Here is a 24,589-nt window from a genome sequence, read left to right as displayed (position 1 = left end):
AAAAATTGATAAGTTTGGAGATAGTTTTCCAACCCATCTTGGTACCACTTAATAACTGCAGCTTAATAAAGCATAACCAAACACTTAATTCATAATGAACTGGGTTAGGGTATTAATTAAGTAGTTACTAATCTTGAATCATTCCTGATAAACTGTTTGTTCATTATGAATTGAGTCTTTCCTCTCAAATTGTAAGTTTGATTAATAAAAAAGGGGATGTTTTTCATTAAAACAAGTTCACACAGATTGTTCATCTGGAGTAGACAAGTAACCGTGGAAAGACCTTTTTAAAAATGTGTTAGTTGCTCAAATTGAATAAAAGTATGGACCTATATTGAACCATGTAGCTTGTAAAATCTAATTCATTTCAGCCTCTGTTTATCAGATTTGGACCAACTACTGATTTAGTCCTGGATTGGGCTTGGTTAAATTCAGTTCAATACTGGTTCAGTCCTGGTTTAGACTTGATTTAGGCCTGGTTTGGACCTGCAGTTCTGGTGGCTCTCTGTATGATCTGGTTTAAGTTTACATTCAGGTTATGGCTACATGTTTCCTGTCATAGGCCTGTACACCTGTAGAGCAGGAGGATAGTTCCTAAATATGACACTGATGGCTCTATGACTGCTTCCTCCTCTCACACTGAGGGTGACGTCACGTTGAAGTGCCTCTTCATTCATCATTCAGCCACTTTTCACCAACGCACCTTCAATATAAAATAATAACAGCAATGTAACGACTCTTTATTATCTTATACGTCTCAACTCATAAACAAACAACGTGCGTTTTCTTTCCACTCCACCAATGTTGGCTGCTTATGCTGGCTTTCCATTGGGATAAATCACTGTGTAATGCGATTCCCAGCCGTTTTTAATTCACTTTTCTATCTCTAAAGCTGCCAGATTGAGCGCTGGGTGTGATTTTTCTTAGAGATGACCTGGCCGATGACGCTCCGATTGTGCGAGGCTTTCCCCCCCTCTCTCCTCAGAGCCGGCCCACGAGCCAGCCCAGCATCCATCCATTAACGCGAGGCGGAGGCCGGTGCACGGGCCGGGGGGAGGGGCGTGATCGTAGCTGTGTGTGTGCCTCCGCCGCCGCCGCCGCGAAGAGGAGCGGCTTGTGCGAGGCGTTCAGTCAGAGCCAGGAGAGGCGAGGCGGAGCGGCGTGGCGCGTGTGTGTGTGCTACAACCATAGCGAGCCATGTTGGATAGGACCACCACGGACCCTGCTCCTAGCGCCGCGGAGCCCAGCGGGTAGATGCGCACTCTCCAGGCTGACGCAGAGACGTGGGAGCCTGGGGGAAGGAGTCGGGCGGTGCCGCTGGAGCTGGAAGAGTTGGAAGTGCTGCGAGTGGACACCTAGCATCAGTGGGAAGGATACAGACGCGAGCTTAAGAGACGGACAGAGGAGCGGCGTGGACGCGCGTGGGGGCTAAATGGCTTCTCCGCTGCCGACTTTCACCCTGCCTTCGCCGGTAACATTTCTGCTGCTGCACCTGCTCCTTATCGCGCCATTGTTTGCGGGGAGTGATGCGAGTGTGAGGGGATGGGGAGGAGAGGACGCCGGCGGAAGGAGCCGACGGCAGCGTGAGGGAGAACCGGGAGCGCCGCTGGGGGGATGCGAGGAGAAGCTGTGCCCCGGCAGGTGCACCTCAGAGCGGACGCGCGGAGAGGGGTGCCCCGCGGCGTGGAGCCCCGGCCGCGGGTCCGAGACGGGCAGCGTGACAGCTTTTTCACATTTAGAGCCACTTTCACTTTCCCCAGACACAGTACAAAGGACGTACCGCCGGCCACACCTCGCTACGGGCTGGGTGCGCGCCCCTGAACCGTGCGCGACACCCGGAAGTGGTGTGCGCCAAAGGGCTCGTGAGGTGAACAGGCCTCCCCGAAAACGAGAGCTCACCCCCGGATTTACCGGTTCACCTTTTGGCCTCTCTCCGAACGCGCCCTCTTGTTGCGCCTGCCGCGGATTCCCCCCACGTTCACCCCAGAACCACGCTTCAAAATCGGATTACAAATGTCAGAACGTGACCCCACGCTTCTTGAGCTTTACCCGTCCATTTTTTACTCCTGCAAAACGGGGTCCAAGACATGTGGACAGCGGGAGAAATGCGCTTGATTGTTTGCATTTTGGCACGCACAATGCTATCGATTTTAGCAGCATGGCAGGGGGTGTTGATGGCTGTTTGAAGGGGGGCATTGGCAGAAGAAGGGGGCCACTTAGGAAAAGGGGGGGCAGCAGAGAGGATGAGATTGGGTGTTGCAAAAAAGCTTGTAGTGCCAGAATTGTGGAAAGAAACGGGGCAAAACGAAGAGTGCAACATGTCTATGGGGATTTAAATTTAACCAATTATCAGGATACCGGTTTGGAAGCTGAAAATGAGCAGAGAAGCGAGGATGGAGCGGTGGCTAGTTGTTGCTCGGAGAGGACAGTATTGGGGGGTGGATGTTTAGCAGAGTTTATGGTCCCCGGGGGAGATATTGCATTGAGGGATATCCCCATCCAATTTAGCAACGGGAAGCCAGCTCTCCGCATTGCAAAAAGCATGAATAGTCAAAGTAAAAGTGATTATTCAAGATCCAATTTATCAGTTACAGAAGAGACGACTCCAGAGCAAAAAACAGACAGTGACTCAGAGCTTTTCCCGGCATCTTCACAGCTTGAGAGGAGTGTTAAGTCAGCGCTAGCACTGAGCTTTTCCACTGGCATGGGAATTAACAGAACAACAAAAGAGCATAGTTACAATTTAGATCAATTGGGAAAGCTGCAGATACAATTCATGTCAATTCAAATGAACAGTAATAGTCATAATTACACTATGGAAAATGGAAAATTTGGAGCCATACATGAAATAGAATTGAATATAGTAAAATCTGATGTTCAATCAATCTTTATGTTTAGCCAGTTTAATACTAATAGTAATAATAACGTTGGAAAAGGGAAATACAATAGAATGTATGGAACTGAGAATCAAGTAACATCGGATTCTATCAAAGTAAAACTAAATAGTCAGAATTCCAGATTGGGAGAAAATGCTGTACCAAGTGTCTTTATGTGGAACCCGTACAACACAAATACTAATAATAACAACAATTTGAATGATCAATTAGAGTCTGGGAAGCAAGCAGTGCCATTGGATTCTATGGAAGGTGCAAGACAGCCAGTGAAGCAGCAGATGGGAGCTACACAGCGGAGGGAGGGACAGTGCACTGAGGGGTCCATGGCTGGTGCTGAGGCTGCTGGGGTGGAGAAATTACAGGTGGGGGAGGGCTGCAAGCAAAAGGCGGAAAGACTAATAACAAAGGCAGAGCGTGCGAGGGGACAGAGAGGAGGTGCGGGTCGGGATAGGGGTGACTTTATTGCAGCAGGGAGGGCGGAGGGAGCATCTGGGGAGAGGGAGCGGAGGCATGGTTCAAGGGGAGAGCACAGTGTGGAAGGGCTTATGCTAGAATCAGATGATGGAGATGCTAATGGTAGGGTAAGGATGAAACGTGCAGCGAACAAACACCCCCATTTTCCGCAATACAACTACCAAGTCCAAGTCGCCGAAAACCAACCATCGGGGACCTCAGTGATGGTTATGGCCGCTTCTGATCAGGATCCAGGAGAAGCAGGGAAAGTTACCTATAGCATGGCACCGCTAATGAACAGCCGATCATCTGACTACTTCCACATCCACGTAGAAACGGGACTGATTACGACAACACAGATTTTAGACAGAGAACACATGGATTTGCATTATTTTCGAATCACAGCGACTGATTTTGGGATGCCGAGGCTCTCCGGTACAACTATGGTTGCGATAACTGTAGCAGACCGGAACGACCACTCTCCGATCTTTGAGCAAAATGAATACAGGGAAACGATACGAGAGAATGTAGAGGAAGGGTATCCAATTTTACAGTTGAGAGCTACAGATATGGACTCACCAGCTAACGCTAACATACGCTACCGTTTTGTGGGGGATTCGGCAGCAATGGCCAGAGCCGCCTTTGAAATTGATCCACGCTCTGGACTTATTACAACACGAGGTGCGGTGGACAGAGAAACAAGCGAACATTACACTCTTGAAGTCGAAGCTAGCGACCAAGGAAAGGAACCCAGTCCACGCTCCTCTACAGTTAAAGTTTATATAGCTGTTTTGGATGAGAACGACAATGTACCTCAATTTAGTGAAAAGCGTTACGTGGTTGCAGTCAAAGAAGATGTCCGCCCGCATTCTGAAATACTCAAAGTCAGCGCCACAGATCGAGACAAAGATAGCAACGCCGCTGTTCACTACAACATCATTAGCGGGAATAGCCGTGGACAGTTCTCAATTGATAGCGTGACGGGTGAAATCCAAGTCGTGGCGCCTTTGGATTATGAATCTGAACGAGAATACACTTTGAGAGTCCGCGCCCAAGACAATGGACGTCCGCCCCTCTCGAACAATACAGGAATAGTCAGCGTACAAATCACAGATGTTAACGATAATCCGCCCATATTCGTGTCGACTCCGTTCCAGGCATCTGTGCTGGAAAGTTCTCCAATCGGAAGTTCAATTCTTCATATCCAAGCCATTGATACGGATTCGGGAGACAATGCTAGGCTAGAGTACAGGCTAACAGGAACCAGCACCGACACGCCTTTCGTCATCAACGGTGCAACAGGTTGGGTGACCGTCAAGAAGAATCTTGATCGCGAATCCGTCGAGCATTATTTTTTTGGAGTAGAAGCTCGAGATTATGGCATGCCACCTCTATCGGCCACAGCAAGCGTTACAATTACAGTAATGGACGTCAATGACAACCGACCAGAATTTTTGCAAAAAGAATACTATTCACGGTTAAATGAAGACGCTGTGGTAGGAACAAGCGTCGTAACCGTAACAGCGGTCGATCGTGATGTAAACAGTGCAGTTACATACCAGATCACAGGTGGTAACACACGGAACCGTTTTGCAATTAGCACAGCAGGGGGGGCCGGGCTGCTGTCTTTGGCTTTACCGTTGGACTACAAACAAGAAAGACGCTACGTTTTGACTGTAACTGCTTCTGATCGAACTTTACACGACACTTGCCAAGTTCATATCAACATTACAGATGCTAACACTCACAGACCTGTTTTCCAAAGCGCACATTATTCTGTTAGCGTAAATGAAGATCGGCCGCCTGGCAGCACCGTTGTTGTCATCAGTGCTACGGATGATGATGTTGGTGAGAACGCAAGAATTACCTATTTCCTTGAAGACAATATACCTCAATTTCGTATAGACCCCGGCACAGGTGCCATCACTCTCCAAGCTGAACTAGATTATGAAGATCAAATGACCTATACACTAGCTATCACTGCTAAAGACAATGGAATTCCACAAAAATCGGACACGACTTACGTTGAAGTCAATGTCAATGACGTTAACGACAATGCCCCTCAGTTCTTAAGTCCACGATATCAGGGAACAGTTACTGAGGATGCCCCACCTTTCACAAGCGTGCTGCAGATTTCGGCTACAGATCGCGATGCACATGCTAATGGTAGAGTCCAATACACCTTCCAAAACGGCGAAGACGGAGATGGTGACTTTACAATCGAGCCAACATCTGGTATTGTCCGAACCGTGCGACGCTTGGACAGAGAAAGCGTTCCGTTTTACGAACTCACGGCATACGCTGTAGATCGTGGGGTCCCTCCTCAACGCACCCCTGTTCACATCCAAGTGACTGTCCTAGATGTTAATGACAATGCTCCTGTCTTTCCTGCGGATGATTTTGAAGTTTTGGTGAAAGAAAATAGCGCTGTTGGTTCTGTTGTTGCGCACATCACAGCTACAGACCCTGATGAGGGCGCAAATGCTCAAATTATGTACCAAATTGTGGAAGGCAACATCCCGGAAATCTTTCAAATGGATATTTTTTCAGGCGAACTCACCTCTCTCATTGATTTGGATTATGAAACCAGAAATGAATATGTCATCGTTGTCCAAGCCACCTCTGCTCCGCTAGTGAGCAGAGCCACTGTTCGCATCAAACTGGTCGACCAAAATGACAACCACCCCACTTTGCAAAGCTTCCAGATTATTTTCAATAACTTTGTCTCAAATCGTTCAAATAGTTTTCCAAGTGGAGTAATCGGGAGAGTGCCAGCCCATGATCCTGATGTTTCAGACAGGCTTTACTTCACCATCGACACCGGGAATGAGTTGCATCTTCTGCTGCTGAATCACACGAGTGGGGAAATCCGATTGAGCCGGAAACTGGACAACAATCGAGCGCTGGTGGCACAGATGATGATCACAGTGACAGGTAAGCGCAGAGGATGGTGAGTGATGAATGAATGTGTTCTATTTGCCTGAAGGAGTTGTCCAAGTGTGACTGATGCAGCGAAATGTAAGGATGTAATGTCAGTGGAGAGGAAACAGGTCTGAGTGCTTCTGGGATTTTTTGGTTACATTTCTGCGCTCCAAGAAAGAAATTGGACTCTGTTTGGGTGAGGTTTTCTAGATTCAGATTTCTTGTTCATTTTTCATGACGTCAGGGATGCCAGGATTAAAAGACATGCTTTTTTATATTCTTCAGTCTAAGTCTACCAACATAAAGATATTATGGATATTAGTGATTTGTCTTGCAGTTTGAGTCTTGAGGAAAAATAGAATCTTGTATTTGGTGTTATCTGTTCAGTTTCTATTAGTCTATTATATATGATATTAGACCTGGTTTAGTCCGGTTCTGGTTTAACCATGGTTTTGTCAATTTCAAATACATTAATAGTCATCAGATATTAATATTTTCTATTTAAATGTAATGCAACTTCTTCTCTTGCACATATTCATTCCTTATGATATTCTTTGTTTTATTCTTGGTTTAATCTATGTATTTATCCTTCAGTTTGAGTCAAAAATAAGATTTCAACCTTAGATTGAACAGAAATATACAAAGTGCTTGTGAAAATAAGCCATTACCTGTGTGTGCACGACTGCTGCTAATTGAACTGTAATTATAGACAATATATTTGCTCTGTCTCTGACAGAGTGTGAGGCAGTTTAACATGGTGTTACACACAGTGACTAAATGAGAATGTACAGCTCTTACGAGAGAGAAATCATTCCTCCAACCATTAAAGTAAGAAACCAGGATCATTGCTTGTGTTGGCCCGCTGGCATTGTGGGTTCTCCTGCATCCATCACACTATTATGTTCTATTAGCACAAGACACCTATTGAATTCAACTTTATTTTGATTAAACTGTAATTTTGCTCCCCTTTTAGTTGTAGTGGACACACTTACTTCTACAACCACTTATTTACTACTGTATTGATTTGAGGCCATTTAAAATGTAATTTAATCATAAATGGTCTTTTAAAACCAAATAACTATTGTACTTCCTTTGATTGTTTTAACTACTATTACTATAAAAGGTTATAGGGGGCTAGTGTAACATGAATAATGCTGATGTAGTTCAGCAGTTCGTGAAAAATCATATAATGAGCCAATAGTAGTAAACCATGGATGAAGAATACATAGTTTACCAAACCAATGGTTATTTTTATCGTTATATGCAGCATTGATTTTACCTGCAAACAGCTTTAAATGGTGACTTTGTTATGACTAGGCTCATCTTGAGCTTCTAGAGCTCAAAATCACAACAGCAGAGCTTCACAAAATTGTTCATTTTACCAACAGAGAGTTATAAAATCAAACAGTGAAATCGTCATTGGTCAATAAAAGAATAACGGACATCCACAGGAAATAATCAAATGGATAACTGTCTCAAGGCACCCCCTGTCTTTAGACCCTCTTTCTCAGCAAGGATAAACGGAGACCTAGAGGAGAGCTGCAGTGAAGCATAGATCCACTCCAGTGGATGGATTTTAAGTTTGAATTTGGACTTTCAACAATGGTGGAAACCATTTAAACTCTCCCCACAGAAAACCCTGGTCTGGCCTTAAAGTCTTTAATATAATTAATATTGCAAACAAAATTATACAAAGGGTGGCCTGTGATACACCTTGCCCAAGATAGTTTACAGTTTTAATTAGTTGATTTTTGTGTGTACAATTTAATCTCAATCCTAAATATATTTTCAATCATTCTGCATCTTAATTGCAATTCTGTTCTAGCGTTTTGGCAATTGCTACTTTTGAGACCCAAATACAGTATTCAGATCTTCCCTTCAAAGCCAAAAGCCTCCTTTCTCGTTGTGTATCCACTCACTTTGCAATCGGTTCTACTTTGTTTACACTGTGTTTTCAATTGGGAGATCTGCGTTTCTTTCTGATCAAAGCTAACGTCGACAGAATCAGGCTTTTGGACGTGGTTTTGTGTCTTTGAAGGCTTTGAGTGCTGCTTGTGCTCACTGACTGAGTTTAATGGAAGTGGCTGGGGAGAGGGTGACCCGCTGGCCCATTTATCTGCTTTGTGCTCACAACACAGGAGAATATATGCACTCCGGAGTCACTTAAAAGGCTGCTGGGCTTTTGTCTGGTACAAGCTGGTGGGGTCAACGTATTCAAATTGGGTCCTTGAATCCAGAAATCTATAACTTTTACATTACACTTTTGCTCCTTTCTGCATATACAATCCTCTTACTTCAACATCACATAGTTCTGTTATGGAATTATATGACTTCACGTCGTGTTAAATCTTCTCTTTGTGTCTAGCCTCTCTTTTTCTTTCTGGATCAGACTTGAATTTATTTCCTGCTGAGGTCTGGTTGTGGCAGAAGAATATGACAGTGATGAGATTATCCTAAACACATGGATCCTGGAGCTGTCACCAAGCCTGCTCCAATTGTATCTGTATCTGCTGCAACGTATTTTCCCCTTCTCTTTCCGCGCTTACAAATGGGAATTATAGGATTTCACTTTCCGTGGCATATTCCCGCATCGTTATTTACAATCATTCATTCATGCTGTTTGTTATATTGTATTCTATCATATTGTATCTTTCTATTTTGTTTTTTGATTATTTTGGTATTATATTTACCATCCGTTGATCATTTTTGCGGTAATGTTGCATCCGGACCAGAACCTCCCGCCACAAGAACAGTTTCTTTCCCTCTGCAGTTGGACTCACTTAAAACTCTGTCACTTAAATATAAAATTCGTCCTATCCACTGCTTTGCACCAGTTGCACTATTGTTCTGATCCTGTTGTTGTACATATATTATATTTGAATCACTCGTATTCTATTTTATTTTGCATGCCGTTATTTCATTTTTGCCTATTTAGCACAGTCTATACTAATCCTTTTTTTTTAACCATACACAGACTCCGGAACATGCCATGTGCTGAGAGAAGAGGTTTTATGTCTCAAACAGAGCAAGAATTACCCCAAAATGACACAAGAAACATGAACATTTGTGTTTTTAATGAAGAAACTATTTTTTTTCTTGTAAATGTACTAAAACTGCATTACTTTACTTTATCTCGGTCAAAATCAAAGTCTCATATCCAACAGTATTTTGCAATATAAACAGCTTAGAGAAATATTATAATACAATTTGAAAAAATTACTCAATTACCAAAATAATTGAACCCACCCACCCAAGAACAGTTACATATAAGAGAAAATTAATTATATGAACTCCAAAATAATTCTCATCAGATGCATTTCTTAACATGTTTATAAAGTCCTAGAATTATATGTTAGCGTTTTTATTTTCATAAAAGAGTGTATATTTTTGTCGCCTATAACCAATAATTAAAAAAATGTGATTTGGTAATTGGCATTAAATGTGGATTGTGATTAACTGTGCAGCCAAACCATTTCAAGATGTCAAGACTGTTCAAAAATAATAATTGTTGTCTGAACTGGCAAGACTTTGTGTACCAGACGTACAAGAGGTCAGATCATACTGCATGTAACTTTAACCATCTTAATGTTGATACACCTACAAACATGTACAAAAAGTGTAAAAAACCCACTGCATTTTAACCTCAGCATGACATGGATCAATACCTCAAAAGTTGTCCCAGGGTTTCCGGTTTGGCGTCCTCGCTTTAGTTGGCTTTTCTCAAGTTATTTTGGTCCCTGTCACCTTTCCTCTCTGCAGTCCTATATAATCCACACCCGCTGAGCTCAGCTCTAGTTGGCTAGATATCGCTCCTCGTTGACAGTTTGTTGTGTTGGAACTCTCCCGTGCGGCTACGGGCCTCGCTGTGAGACCAGACTTTGAATTATATCGGAGAAACCAGAGTTCTCCCGGCTCCCTGCTCCTCCTCTTTGTCTCACTGGCTCATTTACATTGATTTTACAGACGTTTGAAAAGATTAACCGCTGCTTGTGTTGTGCCAGATTTACTGCACTACATGGGGCCGAAGTGGCTTTGAACTGAAATTTATTCGAGGGATTAATCAGCCTTTCTTCCTCTCCTACACTTCCCGCCTTAGAGGTTTTCCTCTTTCCCCTAATTTCTGACATTTAACGGTTAATTTTTAGTTCAATTCCGTATTACTTATTTATTTTTTTCTTTCTCTTGATTTATTTTGAATTGCTCCTTGATATGAATGATCTCTTTTTCAAGGGGATTCGTTTTAAATGGTTTAATCCTTCTGTCGTCCAGCTAGTTTCCAATTCCATAAGCAAAAAAAAATCTGTCAACTGAAGAAGCTGCTTGGTTGTGTTTGTCTAGTTGACAGAATTCATTATTAATTTTTTATGCGAAATATTCCACAGTAGATTATTTGCCAAGAATGTACTATAACTCCAGGTTTATATTATCCTGGACATAATATTGTGATAGTAGTGTTGTCATGATACTAAGGATTATACTTGATTTACGATACCAATTTCAATACCACAATGATGTTTTTATTAGGTCGAGATTTCAGAAGTCTTGAACTAGTTCTGATAAAGCTCAAGATCATTCTAAAACTGTTACGGTAAGGTGAAATCTTGGCCTGGTAGTATCAATACTTGCACAAATGACTATCCAGTTTCGATATTTAGTATAGGTAAGTATGTGATTTTTGATACTTTTAACCCTCCGTGAAAGCCCAAGGTTGTGTTGAATGAAACATATTTCTCCGTCCGATGCATGTGTTGGTGAATGAGGCCAGAGGGACCAGGATAAACCCATTGGCGCTGTGTGAAGGTGACTTTGAGCTGCTCTGGTTTCACTGGTTTCACTGGTCTAGTATTGCACACACAGACATGTAGAAAGGAGGATGAAGACTTTGAGTGTTAAAGACGCCTTGTCCCATCGTGGAATCATATTTTTTGTACGACCATTTATGCCTATTTATGAGGATGTAGCAAGGAGTGTTAGTATTAGCATCATTTAGTCCAAATCTGACACGTACAGTCACAATCATTCACCGCAATAAAAGTCATTTAGGCGATTGAGAGACCCCAGGAACAAATGTGTGTCCTATTAGATATGCAGGTAATCAGTTGCCCAATGTCAAGTTCTTAAGAGGTGGAGTTGTGGTGAATGAAGAAATAAACCTGTATTTAACAGCCTTTCAGTTTAAAACAATGTGTCTATTGCTGTAAAAAACACTGCCTCAGACATAAATGATAAATATCAACTTAAGTTCTATCAAATCTATCACTCCCTCTGTTGAAATTCCTGTTCACTGTGATCTAAGTGTATGTTACTAATGGTGAACACAGGTCAGTGTTCTTACTTCACATATAGGTCAAAGCAGACCCAGTGCATTATGGGAAAAAGGAGTATAATACATGTCCAGCCGGTCACCATCTCCGAGTGTCAGCACGCACACTGGCATTATGTCAATTATCACTGCATTAGAGTCTTTGTTTATGCAATATAAACTTGACTCTTTACCTCATTTCTTGTATAGTTTATATAAATGTAACTAGTGGAAACTTAAAGGGGATATATTATGTAAAATGTAATTATATATATTTTAACCAATTGTTTCCTTTCTTATTTACCTATTCAACATTGTAGTTAGTTATTCATGCATGTTTAAGTACGGTAATCTTTATTTTTTTGCAGTCTCGCCATTGCTGAGGAATTTACCCATTTCCCACACCCACTGCTCTGTAATTACTTTTTCTTACTTCTTAATTGGTCATTGGTGCAGCATGTAGGATTCAGCAGCAAATGAAGCTCTCCGGAGCCGCCATGGTCCAGTCGTGCGGCGCTTTGTTGTGATGATGTGACATTAAAGAGTAACTAGAAATCAGTTAACGTGTACTTTTATTCAGATCATTGTAATTTGAAATGTCCAAATGATCAAATAATGATCCACTGGAAAATAGTTATAGTTTATAACACTATATAGCAGACAAAAGTGACAAATGAGGTGTGATATTGAATGGATAAACATTGGTGCCGGCAGATGGCCATGAGAAGATGCCCATTGATATTTATATTGGTGAAGAAGAGATTTAGATGGAGAGACTGAAGAGGCTCATTTTTCTGCTGCTGAGGTGGAAAAGAACGTGTTGTATTTTGTAGATCATCATAAAAATGATCAAAATGATCAAGTTGTGCTCTACATCAGATGTTAGTTAAGTTATTCTTAGGACAAACTCCAACTGTTTCCGGACATAAAATCTATTGTAGTTTCATGTTGTCAAATGCAAGTGTACAAGCTTGTGATTGTTAGTGTATTTTGACATTATGTGAACAAGTTTTGGATATGAGTCGCTGACTTGACCCGGCGTCCAGCTGCAATAGCAAGCTAACGATGGCTTTATTCATTTTTTTTACTCATGCAAAGTTGAACACAATAGCCTTCTTAGATATAAGAACTGGACTTGATTCAGGAAAATTCACCAAAACGCCAGAGAGACTGAATTCCAATATAATCCAATATGTTAAAAGTTTTATTTTGTTAACGTCTTTGACTCAAATATGCCATCGACGACCTCCCATCCGCTCCAGTTGCTCTTTAAACCCTCTCTCCTCTCTCAGGGCGGCCCGTGCATTATATGATGAGGATGTCTAATGGTTTTTAATGGGCTCGGCTCCTGTATAGTCCTGTACATGTAGGTCAGGTCCATCTTAACAAACTGCCCCCTCTGCTTTTGTTCTGGTTCACTGTGGCTTCCCTTTCCTCCGTAAGTGTTCTGATCCGTACATTTGACAATATGCTGCAAACATAGGGCTTTAAAATAAGCTTTCATGGTTCATTTTAGTCTCTATTTCAGAATAGAATGCCACTAGTTTTATTTGAAGGTTTTTGTGTGCCCAATTCTGTTTACAAAACCTTTCAGTGCCTCTCAGTGAGAAGGTCCAGGGTTACATTTACACCTAATGCAAGTCCGGTGCGATTCGATACCAGTGCGGCTCCTGAAATAATTCCCAAAATCTTTTAACCCAATGCATGCTGTCACTCTAGTCTCGGAGCACCTCACGGTTTATAAGTAATTAGACTTCTACTTTTCTGCGTTATCGCTTGAAACCATAAGAACCTGCACTCCTGTTGTCAAATACACACTCAAGTACACCACAGACAGGCAGTTTGCAAGTAACTCTAAATATGTAAGTGTAAGCGAGGTGTTAGACTTAGACTTAGACTTCATAATTTAAGTCATTTCACTTGTCTACTATACCGTTTCTCAGACGCTGAAATTACTTGTAAAAGTATAATTTATTAGTTGAGTGAAGCGGTACACTTACACATCACACAACAAGAGAAAACCTTTTGGAATATGCAGGAATAAAAGGTCCCACACTCCACCTTCAGCTTCGATTACAGCAGACATTTGCTGTAAACATGTAGTTTAGATTCTGCAATATTAAAATATGTATTTCCATCCAGTGTTGCAGTCATTGTCACCAAGTTCTTGTATTGATGATGTGAGAGAGTGACCACTGCACAGAGCCTTGACCCTTCTCGAACACAGACTTGTAAATATTTGAGACTTGTAAATATCTGCTTATTTTAATCCAGGTGGCAACTTTTACCCTAGAACAGAAAACCTACCTGCAGAGGATATTTGTAGTAGGCCTTATATATTAAGTTCTTTACCATGTCACCTGCATAGAAAGTTCTTTCCTGGCCTCAGAGTCAGCAGCATCTCCTCTGTGTGATCTTGTTTTGTTGACAGTAATGATATGAATGTCTCGGAGCTAATGCCAAAGTCATTATTTATGTATGAATCTAAACTTAGACAGTGTTCCTTCTCCTCTTCCTCGCCTTCGTCCCTCGAGGTGCAGTTGAATTCATACTTCATTCTCTCATCTTCTGACTCCGGTGAATGCAAACAAACCATTAACTGTCTATTTCTGTGTCTTCCAGTCCTATAAATTTGCATATACCGTCAAATATTATTCTTGTAAGGCTTTTACGTCAATACACTGCAAAAACGGACACGTAGAAAAGTATTGATGTCCGCTTTTACATGGTCTTGTAGTAAAAAAAACAAATTGGAATTGGTTTTGTGGGCAGTCGGCTCAAAATAATGTTCTTTTGTCAGAGTAAGCAGAGCCAAATGTCCCCCAGGCGTTGTTCAAGTAGTATATAGTGGATAATATTGCATTTGTTGCTTTGGAGATGATTGATTGATTAGGTATACCAAAATTAGAAATGAGAAATTACTTTAAAAACAGATAGAAACGTCTCGTGCAATCTCTAAAACAAGGGTGCAAAGTAACTATTTCTTCCGTTTAGTTGTTAATTTTGTGGTCTGTTCACATCTTGCAAGACTTGAACCTTGATCTAGTCCATTGCCTTAATGCATAATGCAACATAAGTGTGTCTTATTCAAAATGTATTACAAAGCATAATGCATGTAAGCTTTAGGAGGATGAGGAGAGTAAGAAGATGTCAGAGCAGAGCCAAATGTCAAGTAGAGAGAGAGATTAGAAACAAAACCACAACAAAAATCTATACGACAAAAATGATCTCATATTTTTTACTAGACGTTGTGAAGGGGAGGTTTAGGAGGTTTACATTAAGGCGGGGCACCTGATTTTCAAAACATGTAAGGAGGAGATTTAGTGTTGCTCGCTCTCACAAACCCTTTGGCACATTGAGGGTGTTCGGAGCAGCTCAGAATTGACAAATTGACAATTGACAGAAAGCGAAACGGAACGGGCCGTCCTAGCACACCCAAAGAGCAACTTAGCAAGACACGCAACTCTTTCTTCTGGATTTACTATCAATCAAATGTTTAATCATTAGATGCAGCTTTTAGCTTTTGAGCTGCAAAGAGTATAGTCTTAGCTGGGGCAGAAGATTCTCAGATTTCACTTTCACCTGAAGGCCACAGACTAGAGCGGTTGGAAAAGCATCACTATGAACTTGATCTTTTTGGTAGCATTCTTCCTCAATAATTCACAATATTAATAAAATCCTCCCCAAATAGAAGACAATATAATAACTGCCGGGTAATGTAGAAATGGTGATTGAATGAGAGGAGGAAATGGGTCTGGGCGGTGGGGGGTTGGTGGCTTTTTGGTGGCAGCTGGTTTGAGACAGGATTATGAGCAGTGCTGACCTCCCACGGGCCAAACAGCAAGTGTCCACACACAAACTACACACCCATTCACAGAGTGCAACCACACCACAATTACACACACTATGACAAACACACACACACACACACACCAGATAATAGACACATGCTGCACTGGGACAGAACAGCCTCAGGGAAAGGGATTTATGAAGTAGACGAGGAAAGGAAGGAGGGAACGATAGATGGATAGATAGAAGAATTGATTGATTGATTGATTCATGGATTCATGGGTCAGGTGAAAAATAAATGTGTTATTGACCAAAATTACACCAAAATTGCTTTGATGGGGGGACGTCTGCTTTCTAAAGGCTGGTACAGCTATTCAAAACACGTTACCCCCCCCTTTTTAAATATATTTAAATATATAAGAATAACAATCAGAAGGGTGTCAAAGTCCAAACCAATGCTTAATTAGAAGTAAATTAAAACAAATTGTACATACTGATTTTTATACTTTCTTGCAAGATTGTTTAATGTTAAAAAAAAGAAAGACGAAAAAATGATTATAATTTGATAACATCTGTTGAGTGTCTAGTATATTTGTGATATTTTATGCAGGGGTGGAACATGCAACTGTAGTGGAATATGCACATTTACCCAATTGTTTCACTGTTGATAAGTCTCATAAATTAGAAAGAAATATCTTGTATCAGTGTCTTGTACCATAGCTTTTTGCCCAGTAAATCAAAACTGTGACCACCATCTTTCCATTAAAACCGTATCATGTTTGTCCTCATTAGCTGTTGTAGCCTTTAGCCATGTGTCAAACATGTGAAAAATACAGCACCAGAAGGAAACTAGGGTATGAGATTTAGAGAGAGAGAGCCGTTTGGATCGACCACGATAAAAAGAAAAGGCAGAAAAGTTCTGGTTAGTGTCACTAAACGTCACTGATAGTTCTGTTTAATGTCACTCTTGTTGGGTGTTCTCGATTTGCATATTCTATGAACTGAATTGGTAATGTACCTTGTATAAAAATGACATGGTTTGCCAATTTTGTATTTTCTGTTTGAATATTAATGAAATTACCATAAAATTGATGGAACAATTTTGGCTCCTTTGGTCGTGTTGTTAGGGTGTGGTCATTTTATTTTAGAGTTGTACACGATGAATAAGTTGTAACTACAATTTTTCCTAATGATGGCTAAAGCTACCACATTTCCAGACAGTAAAAGTCTTCCTCCCTTGGACAATTCAGTTATTTGAGAAAAAAAAAAACAGTTGCCAGCCATCTGTCTATCAGACTAACAGCCTCCAGACTCTCCCCTACGGTGGCCCATTGGGGACAAGAGTGTGGCTCCAACTGAGAGACAACACAGTAGAGGTGGGATTCTCTGTCAACAAATCAAATTTGGGATTGTATTCACAGTGCTCCTGACATTTCTGACTATGAATTGTCCAATTATTTACTAAAATGATGCTTTTGGAACCTCCTAACAACCCAAAGCAGATATTAAATTCTGCTGTGAGTGTTAAGACAGCTTTACAAAATGATGTGTGCATGCGTTGAAGATTTTTGTTCATGTCGGAATTGGAAATGGCCTCACAGACCAGTCTGATTATTCATTATTAATGTAAAATAACAAATAAAACTGTGGTGCAGTGGGTTCAGAGTTTACCCACTATCTGAAGAGTAACCAGTTTGATCTGAGATGAATACTGAATTGGCTACTGAATATACATGTATTAACAGCCTACAGTTAACGTTTGTAGCCTGTGGGGCTGGCTGCCTATAACGATACACTACATATCCTGATACAGGGTCCACAGTATCATGTGTATCTTGATACTTGGAACTTGATACAATACGTGTCCTGATGCCTAGATATTCTTTAAAAAAAACAAGTGTTACAAGTTAACTTAAAGAAATGCATGTCTACAATGTCATCAGAATACAATTGTCCTATAAATGATTAACCCTTTCAGCTCAGCAGATTCAACCTCAATGCAGCACAACTCAGCAATTTATCATGAATTTATGTTGTTTGAAAGTATTACGATACACATCTCTGTATCGATACGTGTATTGCCACATTTGTCACCATGTATCACATTATCTTCATTTTTTTGAGCCCTAGCATTATCTGGTACTGACAGGAAAGTAATTTCGCATGGACATAGAACTTTTTTTAACACTTAACAACAACTACAAGTCGAAATGGAACTAGACCAGAGAGGACAGAGAGGAAAGAAGACAAATAAATAAATGTGTCCATTTTCAAATTAAGTAAAAACAATTTCCTTATGTCAATTATAATGTCGGCCTGGTTCTTAATCAATGGCATTATTTGTGATGACTTTTTACCCTGCTACCAGGAGTATGCTCCAAAGTTATCCATATGTTGTTTCCATGGCTGGAGTTTTTAGGCCCAAATACATAGTTCTGAAATTGAGTGGGATGATATAATATTTTCCCCAAAACGTCCTGCATTTTAATGAAACACGTCATATATGAAGCCATCGGTGCTGGAGCTTCTATTTGTACTTTCTATCTTTAAGGCGCTTTTAAGATGCTCTTGCACAGTTTAGGTCGCTGATGCCTGGCAACTCTGGAAACTTGGAGACCCTAAACAGACTCTATATTCCTATCTATGGGTTTCATTCCAAACATTGCTGCTAATTTATAAAATGATCAAAATGGAATCCATCCAGAAATAGGTTAAGGAACTGAAAGCAGTAATAACTAGGCCTGCTGATCAACTCAAAGGTCACTGGGACCTCTGTAATTCTCTGGTATAGTTCCCGGTCCAACTGAATTTGAAAACCTCCCAAATTTAGCTTGTGTCCTTGTCTAAATCCTTCTTTTTTGCTGCCACACTTATCTGTTGAGGTGGAATAGGGCCAGACAGAGGCTGGTGTGAAACAGGATTTGACCCCATGTTGTTTTCACGCTGCGCCTTGAGCTAACGCTAGGCTAATGCTGTGCTAATGTAGCGGAGGAGCGTGACCACGGCTTGTCTCTACCCTCACTATACAATCTAAGCGTCTTTTGTTCAATTTAAATCCAGTATTTGATGCTGGTCCTTAAAGATTTGGCTGTGTGAGAGATCTTCCCTCAGGGCTGCCGCGTTAATCCCAAATTGGGAGATGAACGCATTTTCCGTGAAATGCGGTGGTGCTAGTTTACAGATGGGCCACTGGAGTAAGCCTTTAGTTCCACTGTGTAACTTTTCATCATTTTGACTCGACAGCATCCAACAGTATCCAATTGCACTGATCTTGAGTTTTCCATGTTTTCTAGCCTAGTACTGGTTTCAGTGAAGTGAAGGATTTTAGGTCTTGCAGTAAGTAGCATTTTTACACTACTTTGTTATTACTCTTTAAATATGCTCTGGAGTATCTTTACTTTGCATGTCGGTGTAATCGCTCAGTCTTCCAGGAGTGTTCCATTGTAGAAAAAGGTTCAGTTGTAGTCATTTGGATTCAGTTTAGAAAAAGCTAGACGTTGGTCGACGTGGATGAGAGTCGAAACGTGCAGCTTTTTCTAAACTGAGTCCAGATGACCACAACTGAACCTTTTTCTACAATTTACTTTGCATGTTTTAAAACTTATGTATAATGTATCTACTTTATCTACTGGAAGCATACATTTTGTTATATCTGTGAGGCAATCCCTCATAAGGACTTGTGTTGCTTCCAACATACTAAAGTCAGAATGCAGTTGTAATGAAAATGATTTGACAGTAGAAAGGCTCGAGTCTGGTTATGATTATGGACCGCAGAAGCTCTAAGATAAGATATTCCTTTATTGTCCACACATGGGGAAATTTCATAACCTATAACTCTGCCTATGACATCACAAGCTAAATACAACTCCAGGTATGTCTTAGATGAAGCTAATATAAAAAAAATCTCTTTCATTTCACACATATTTCACAAGTATCTTTTATGTTAGACTGCTGTATGCATTGATTCATGTAACACACTTTGCCAGACAATCTTTTTGGCTTTTTCTAGCTTTCCTTTTGCACATCTTAATATTTCCTATACTATATATATATATTTTTATTCTTGTGGGAGTTTGGGAGCGGAGTGCTATCTGTCGTCTGCAGGTGCTTCTGACTAATGGTTCTTCTCTCCACTGCTCCTGTCACTACTCTTTCTGCTAAATCACAGAAATAGAGCAAATACTGTTTGCTACAAGCTCAGAGCTGGAGAAAGGGGCTAAAAGCTTTAAGACAGGAGACATGTGGAACTGTGTGGCCCCTTCTGAAGCCTTTGAGAGTTATTTTAGATATGGGACAAGAATTGGTGAATATTATTAAGGCCACATGGAGGGCTTAAGATTTAAAACATTGGAATTTCCAGTATGTGTTGAAAGTAGCATTTAATATTGTAATAATTTCAGGCGGTTTTGTGAAATAAATCTAGCTTTGATCTTGTTTATAATTTATTTATTATTTGATTGACCCTCATTTAACCAGGAAAGTCTCTTTTTCAGAGGGGAGGAGTCAATTGTATATGTTTTTAGTGGTAGGGGAGGAAACTGGAGCATACGCAGGGAAAACATGCAAACTTCACAGAAGCTTCAGCACTGGGAAAATGTTGGATCTTCTGAAAAGTAATTTTTCTCATCATTGATAAAAAAATAAGGTAAAACCTGCCTCAAAAAAGTCTAAAATAGTGATAATTTTGGACAGCCAATTTTGTGATTTTAAATTACTTCACATTTTCAAATTTTTATTGTTCTGTCTGCTGATTCCTGCCACTAGACCAAAATGAGTTACTTGTATGCCATTCCATGGATCATTCCTGAATGATAATACATAACATGTTTTCCTTCATGAACCTTTTTGTAGCCTGGATAGTCCCACTGCGATTCAGAACCTCTTTTACAGGACAGTCCTGGCCCTAGACCAGGCCTATTGTGCATTTTTTATGTACGTACATAACTGAACCTTAAAGTTGCCTTCAGAACTGCTTTTACAATAGCTTTTCTATTTAGTTGTAAATACAGATATAGATTGTTGAGTGTCCATCAAACTTAAAGCCCTTATCACTTATGTATGTCTCTGCTCTGCCACTCCATCTTCACTCACAACAATAAAACATTGATAAACTTCAGAGTCCAGAAATGGAAGCTATTTTAGCCTCTGGAGCACAATGCCTTTAAGTAATGGTTCTTTGTGTTGACCTCACGCTAAAGTTGGACAATGCAATCTAGTAAGTAGAAAAATGAAGTAGAAGTGGGCAATATATCAAAATGTAGATAATGTCCTGAATGTTGTTTTGAAGATTTGCACAATTTGAATACAGCATACATGTATAATTTGAAGTGGAAAAATGCTGCAAAATAAACTGATTATGAATAAAAATGTATGTTGTAAACTTTCACGTAAGGATCTAAGGTGATTAATTAAACCTCACTAATGTGAGGTCAAGCTTTAAAACATTTTTTTGGAGTGACATAATATTGACAAACTGTCACTATTGGGATATATTTATTACCAAAAATATGCTGAGATATTCATTTTTGTCAATATCGGCCACCTTGTACAATCAATCAATAAAAGTACTGTTTGAATTCTTAAAGTGGCCGATGAAGATATATATGAAGTATATTTTATGACCACGAGATGATCTGCCCATTTGGAAACATTCAAAGTGCCTAGAATCCTTACAGTCCAAGCTTCACTGAACCGGTCCACACCATAATACGCCTCCATCTTTCCATCCCTTTTTTAATAAACCTTTGCACTCTGCTCTCACCCTCACTTCCTCTGCTTGTAACCTTTCCTCGCATCCTTTCCCTTAGATGCTCTCTTTCTTCTCACACTGGGGGCTCTGCTTGGATTTGTCTCCTCTTATGTTGAGTCTGAAGACGATTAGAAAATGTGTTGCTGTAAATTGCTTCCGAGAAAACACCTCTCATGGCTGCTGTGGTGCGATTCATGTCGGGCTGGTAAAATTTGGATTTTTTTGTTGTTGATAGATTGTTGCGTATGAGGAGGTTGCAACCCGCTAAGATTCATTTTGTTCCAAACATAGAGGCTTTGTGCCTTGAATGTGTAAGTAATAAAGAGAAACAGAGGAGAGGGATTACAGGGAATGATTTGACACAGTCTTAAGATTTTCTCATCGTGAACCTGTTTACCAAGGATACTGTTTTTGTTTGACAGAATCCTAATCATAAATTCACACCACGGCCATCAATCGAAACAAATACAGTGAACAGAAATGTCGTTATTCCAAATTTCAAAAGTAAATCAAGCATTGAAGATTTCGCCTCATTGTAGATAATCTAAAGTGGACATATTGCATTATTTTGGCCTTAATAGGTTTGTATGCTTTGTTCAGTTTTAGAACATAACATTATTCCTGTGTTTGGTAAAAACACTTGGGTTGGTTGTTTCTATCCATGGAAACTGCCCACAACAAAACAATATCCCTGGAAATTCTAACAACCATAGATTTAACCAGCACTCTCTGACAGTTTAGTACCTGCTTGGCCTGCTTAGAACCTGGGCCATGTTACTGGTAGAAATGCTCCAAACCGGGGATGAGTAGAATCGCGCAGAGCTGGTGGACATGACCTACGCAGGTCCCAAACCGCACCCGCCTTGCAGTTTGTGTAAACCTGGCGCAACATTATCAAGAACTAAGTCCCTATAATCCTCACTTTGCCAGTGGAACCAACCAGTCCCCCCTTGCTCGAGTTCATACAGTGACAGTGGCTAAAATGATCTACAATTATCTATTGCTCTAAACCTGTCTCTAGCTCCTATTTGTGTGCCAATACAAAAAAATCTACCAGGAACTGCAAAGTGCTCCTGCATAGGGTTCCTGTGAATGCTCTCTTTTCCTCTGCCAGCTGCCAGTAAAAGCAGCCATAACATTGGCTTTTGTTGCATTATTCATTTACTTGTCAAAAGCAGTTATTGTGTCTTATATACCACATATTTCACCTGTCCTTCCCACGGACACACTGACATTTGTAAGCAGAGCCTGTAGCAGGAACCAAGCTGCCAAACTTCCTGTCAGTGGGCTAACTTGGCTACTGCTTGTATCGACAGCCCATATATGGCTAACATGGTGAATTTGTACGAGCAAACAAACGTGACCTTTCAATATTTGAAACTGTCAACTGGGCATGTCACAATTCAGGTCTGTATTTCTTGTTAATGCTCTGTTACACCGAAAACATGTCGTCCCTTCTTTCTTCCCATTTCCCCCCTGTAGCACGTTCTCGCAGACAGCCGGAACAAGCCATTTTATTTTGACCAGAAATGCTTGTTACTGCCCTCTTTTTTATACTAGTGTTCTGTGGACGTAACCATAGCTTCTCTCTGTTCTGAAACGCGATCCCTGATAACGATTGGCCTGTTATAGATATGTCGCATTCTTGAACGTGCAGTGGTTTACCGTAGCACATGGGGACGTATCTGATTTGCGGTGACCTCTGTGTTTCTCTACGGGCTTCTCTCGGTCGCACCAACGCATTCGTCTTTGTCATCTGGACCATGCGTCTCCTGCAGCGCTGACCTTCTGCACAGCGCATCTATGAGGGCTCGTCATGCCTGGTCACTGCAGCGCTGAGCGGGAAATACAGTAGCTAAACCGGTGTGGAAGGAATTAGAGACGGAGAACAGGTCATTTGTGTTTGTCGTATGTTGTTTAGCTTGTTGGGTTTTCTAATTGCTTGTAATTGAGTTTTTATGTGCTCGTCCTTGAGTAATAAATAGATTAAACTGAACTTTAGACTGTAGAATCTGAGGGGTCGAAAATCTATGAAACAAACCCTGCTGACCTGCTCACTGCTTGCCCTGATGAAGATCTATTTCAAAACACTTTTCAAGGTTACACTGAGAAAAACACATCAAATGTAGATTGCAAAATTCAGCGGCTGCAATTTCAGATTTTTGTTTGTGCCATATGCAGTGTGTCTAATGTTATATTGGAATGAATGAGTGTTAAAACTCCACTTTACAAAATGATGAAGACGCATGTAACAATTATCCTTAAAACCTAACAATTTGTACAAAAAACTAACAATGTAACGTCTAACCCGCCTGTCCCTCTCCTCTCTTCAGACGGAGCCCACAGCGTCTCGGCCCAGTGCGTCCTGCGCGTCATCATCATCACAGAGGACATGTTGGGCAGCAGCGTCACGGTCCGGCTCCACAACATGTCCCAGGACCACTTCCTGTCGCCGCAGCTGTCCCACTTCCTGGAGGGTGTCTCCGCAGTGCTGTCCGTCCCGGTGGAAGATGTCTTTATTTTCAACATCCAACCCGACCACGACACCTCGCCGCAAGGGAAGACCATCCTGAACGTGTCCTTCTCAGCGGCGCTCCCTGGTGGTCACTTCTTCCCGTCCGAGGCGCTGGAGGAGCAGCTTTACCTGAACAGGCCCAGGCTCACCGCTCTGACACAGGTGGAGGTTAGTGAAGGCTTTTTGCTCAATTTCTCAGACTGAAAGTAAATAAGGGATCTTCAGGGATGCTGGTGAACACGGAAGAGTTTGACAAGTTGCATCTGCCCATATTAGACACATGTGCAAGAGGTTTGGAACAGCTGGAGAAAGGTTTCAGGTGTGGTTTTAGATATATGTGTATGCTATTGGCCCCTAGCTCTTTTTGTGACCTACTTTTTGTGACTGTAATTATAGACAAACAAACACACAAACAGTGCCCTTTATAGTTCAGAATCAAATCTCACTCCCTACGCGACAAGGACTTGATGGTTGGCACCTATGATTGAACAGTGGGTTTAGCAAATATTAGGCCCTGATTGGACGCAACAATTTAGATCATTTTCTAAAATGGTTATTTATTTTGAGTACCATTGTCTCTTTGCTCGATAGTAAGGATGAAAATGTGTCTATTACATTTTCATTATTACATTTTCATTTTCACCAACTCAGAAGTTGGCTCTCAAGAAAATCAGCTAGGTACTCCTGAGCATGAACCTAGCCTAAGATTAGCAAATTATAGTGCTACAACATGTCCCTCCGTCAAAAACCCTGCACCCAGCTAAAATCTAAAAATAAGTAATGTTAAGGATTGGTTTAAGAGAACTACAGTCGTTCATTTGCTGTGAGCAGCTGCAGACCTTCTAGTACAGTAATTTATAATGACATAATGTGGATTTAATGCCTCAGCAAACACGCAGCTGGAGTCTGTCAGAGTTCAGATACAGGCAGAATATCACACATGCTCAGATCAAATGAAGACTTGA

General features: G+C 41.0%; 1 protein-coding gene across 2 annotated transcripts in view; it reads left to right on the top strand.

Moving 5' to 3' along the window:
* Window positions 1-1,399: 1,399 nt before the first annotated feature.
* Window positions 1,400-24,589, top strand: part of celsr3 (cadherin, EGF LAG seven-pass G-type receptor 3) — a 100,350-nt gene continuing 77,160 nt past the window's right edge. For both annotated transcript variants that reach the window (XM_072449339.1, XM_072449338.1), the window contains exons 1-2: window positions 1,400-6,281; window positions 23,443-23,792. In XM_072449339.1, the coding sequence (XP_072305440.1) occupies window positions 1,433-6,281; window positions 23,443-23,792 (5,199 nt within the window). In that variant the 5' untranslated portion in view covers window positions 1,400-1,432. The remainder of the gene's footprint in view (window positions 6,282-23,442; window positions 23,793-24,589) is intronic.

The sequence above is a fragment of the Eucyclogobius newberryi genome, unplaced genomic scaffold (assembly GCF_026437365.1).
Source record: "Eucyclogobius newberryi isolate DKJ021-1_F unplaced genomic scaffold, fEucNew1.0.hap1 SCAF_17, whole genome shotgun sequence".
Classification (NCBI taxonomy): domain Eukaryota; kingdom Metazoa; phylum Chordata; class Actinopteri; order Gobiiformes; family Gobiidae; genus Eucyclogobius; species Eucyclogobius newberryi.
This window is presented reverse-complemented; position numbering and strand designations above follow the sequence as displayed.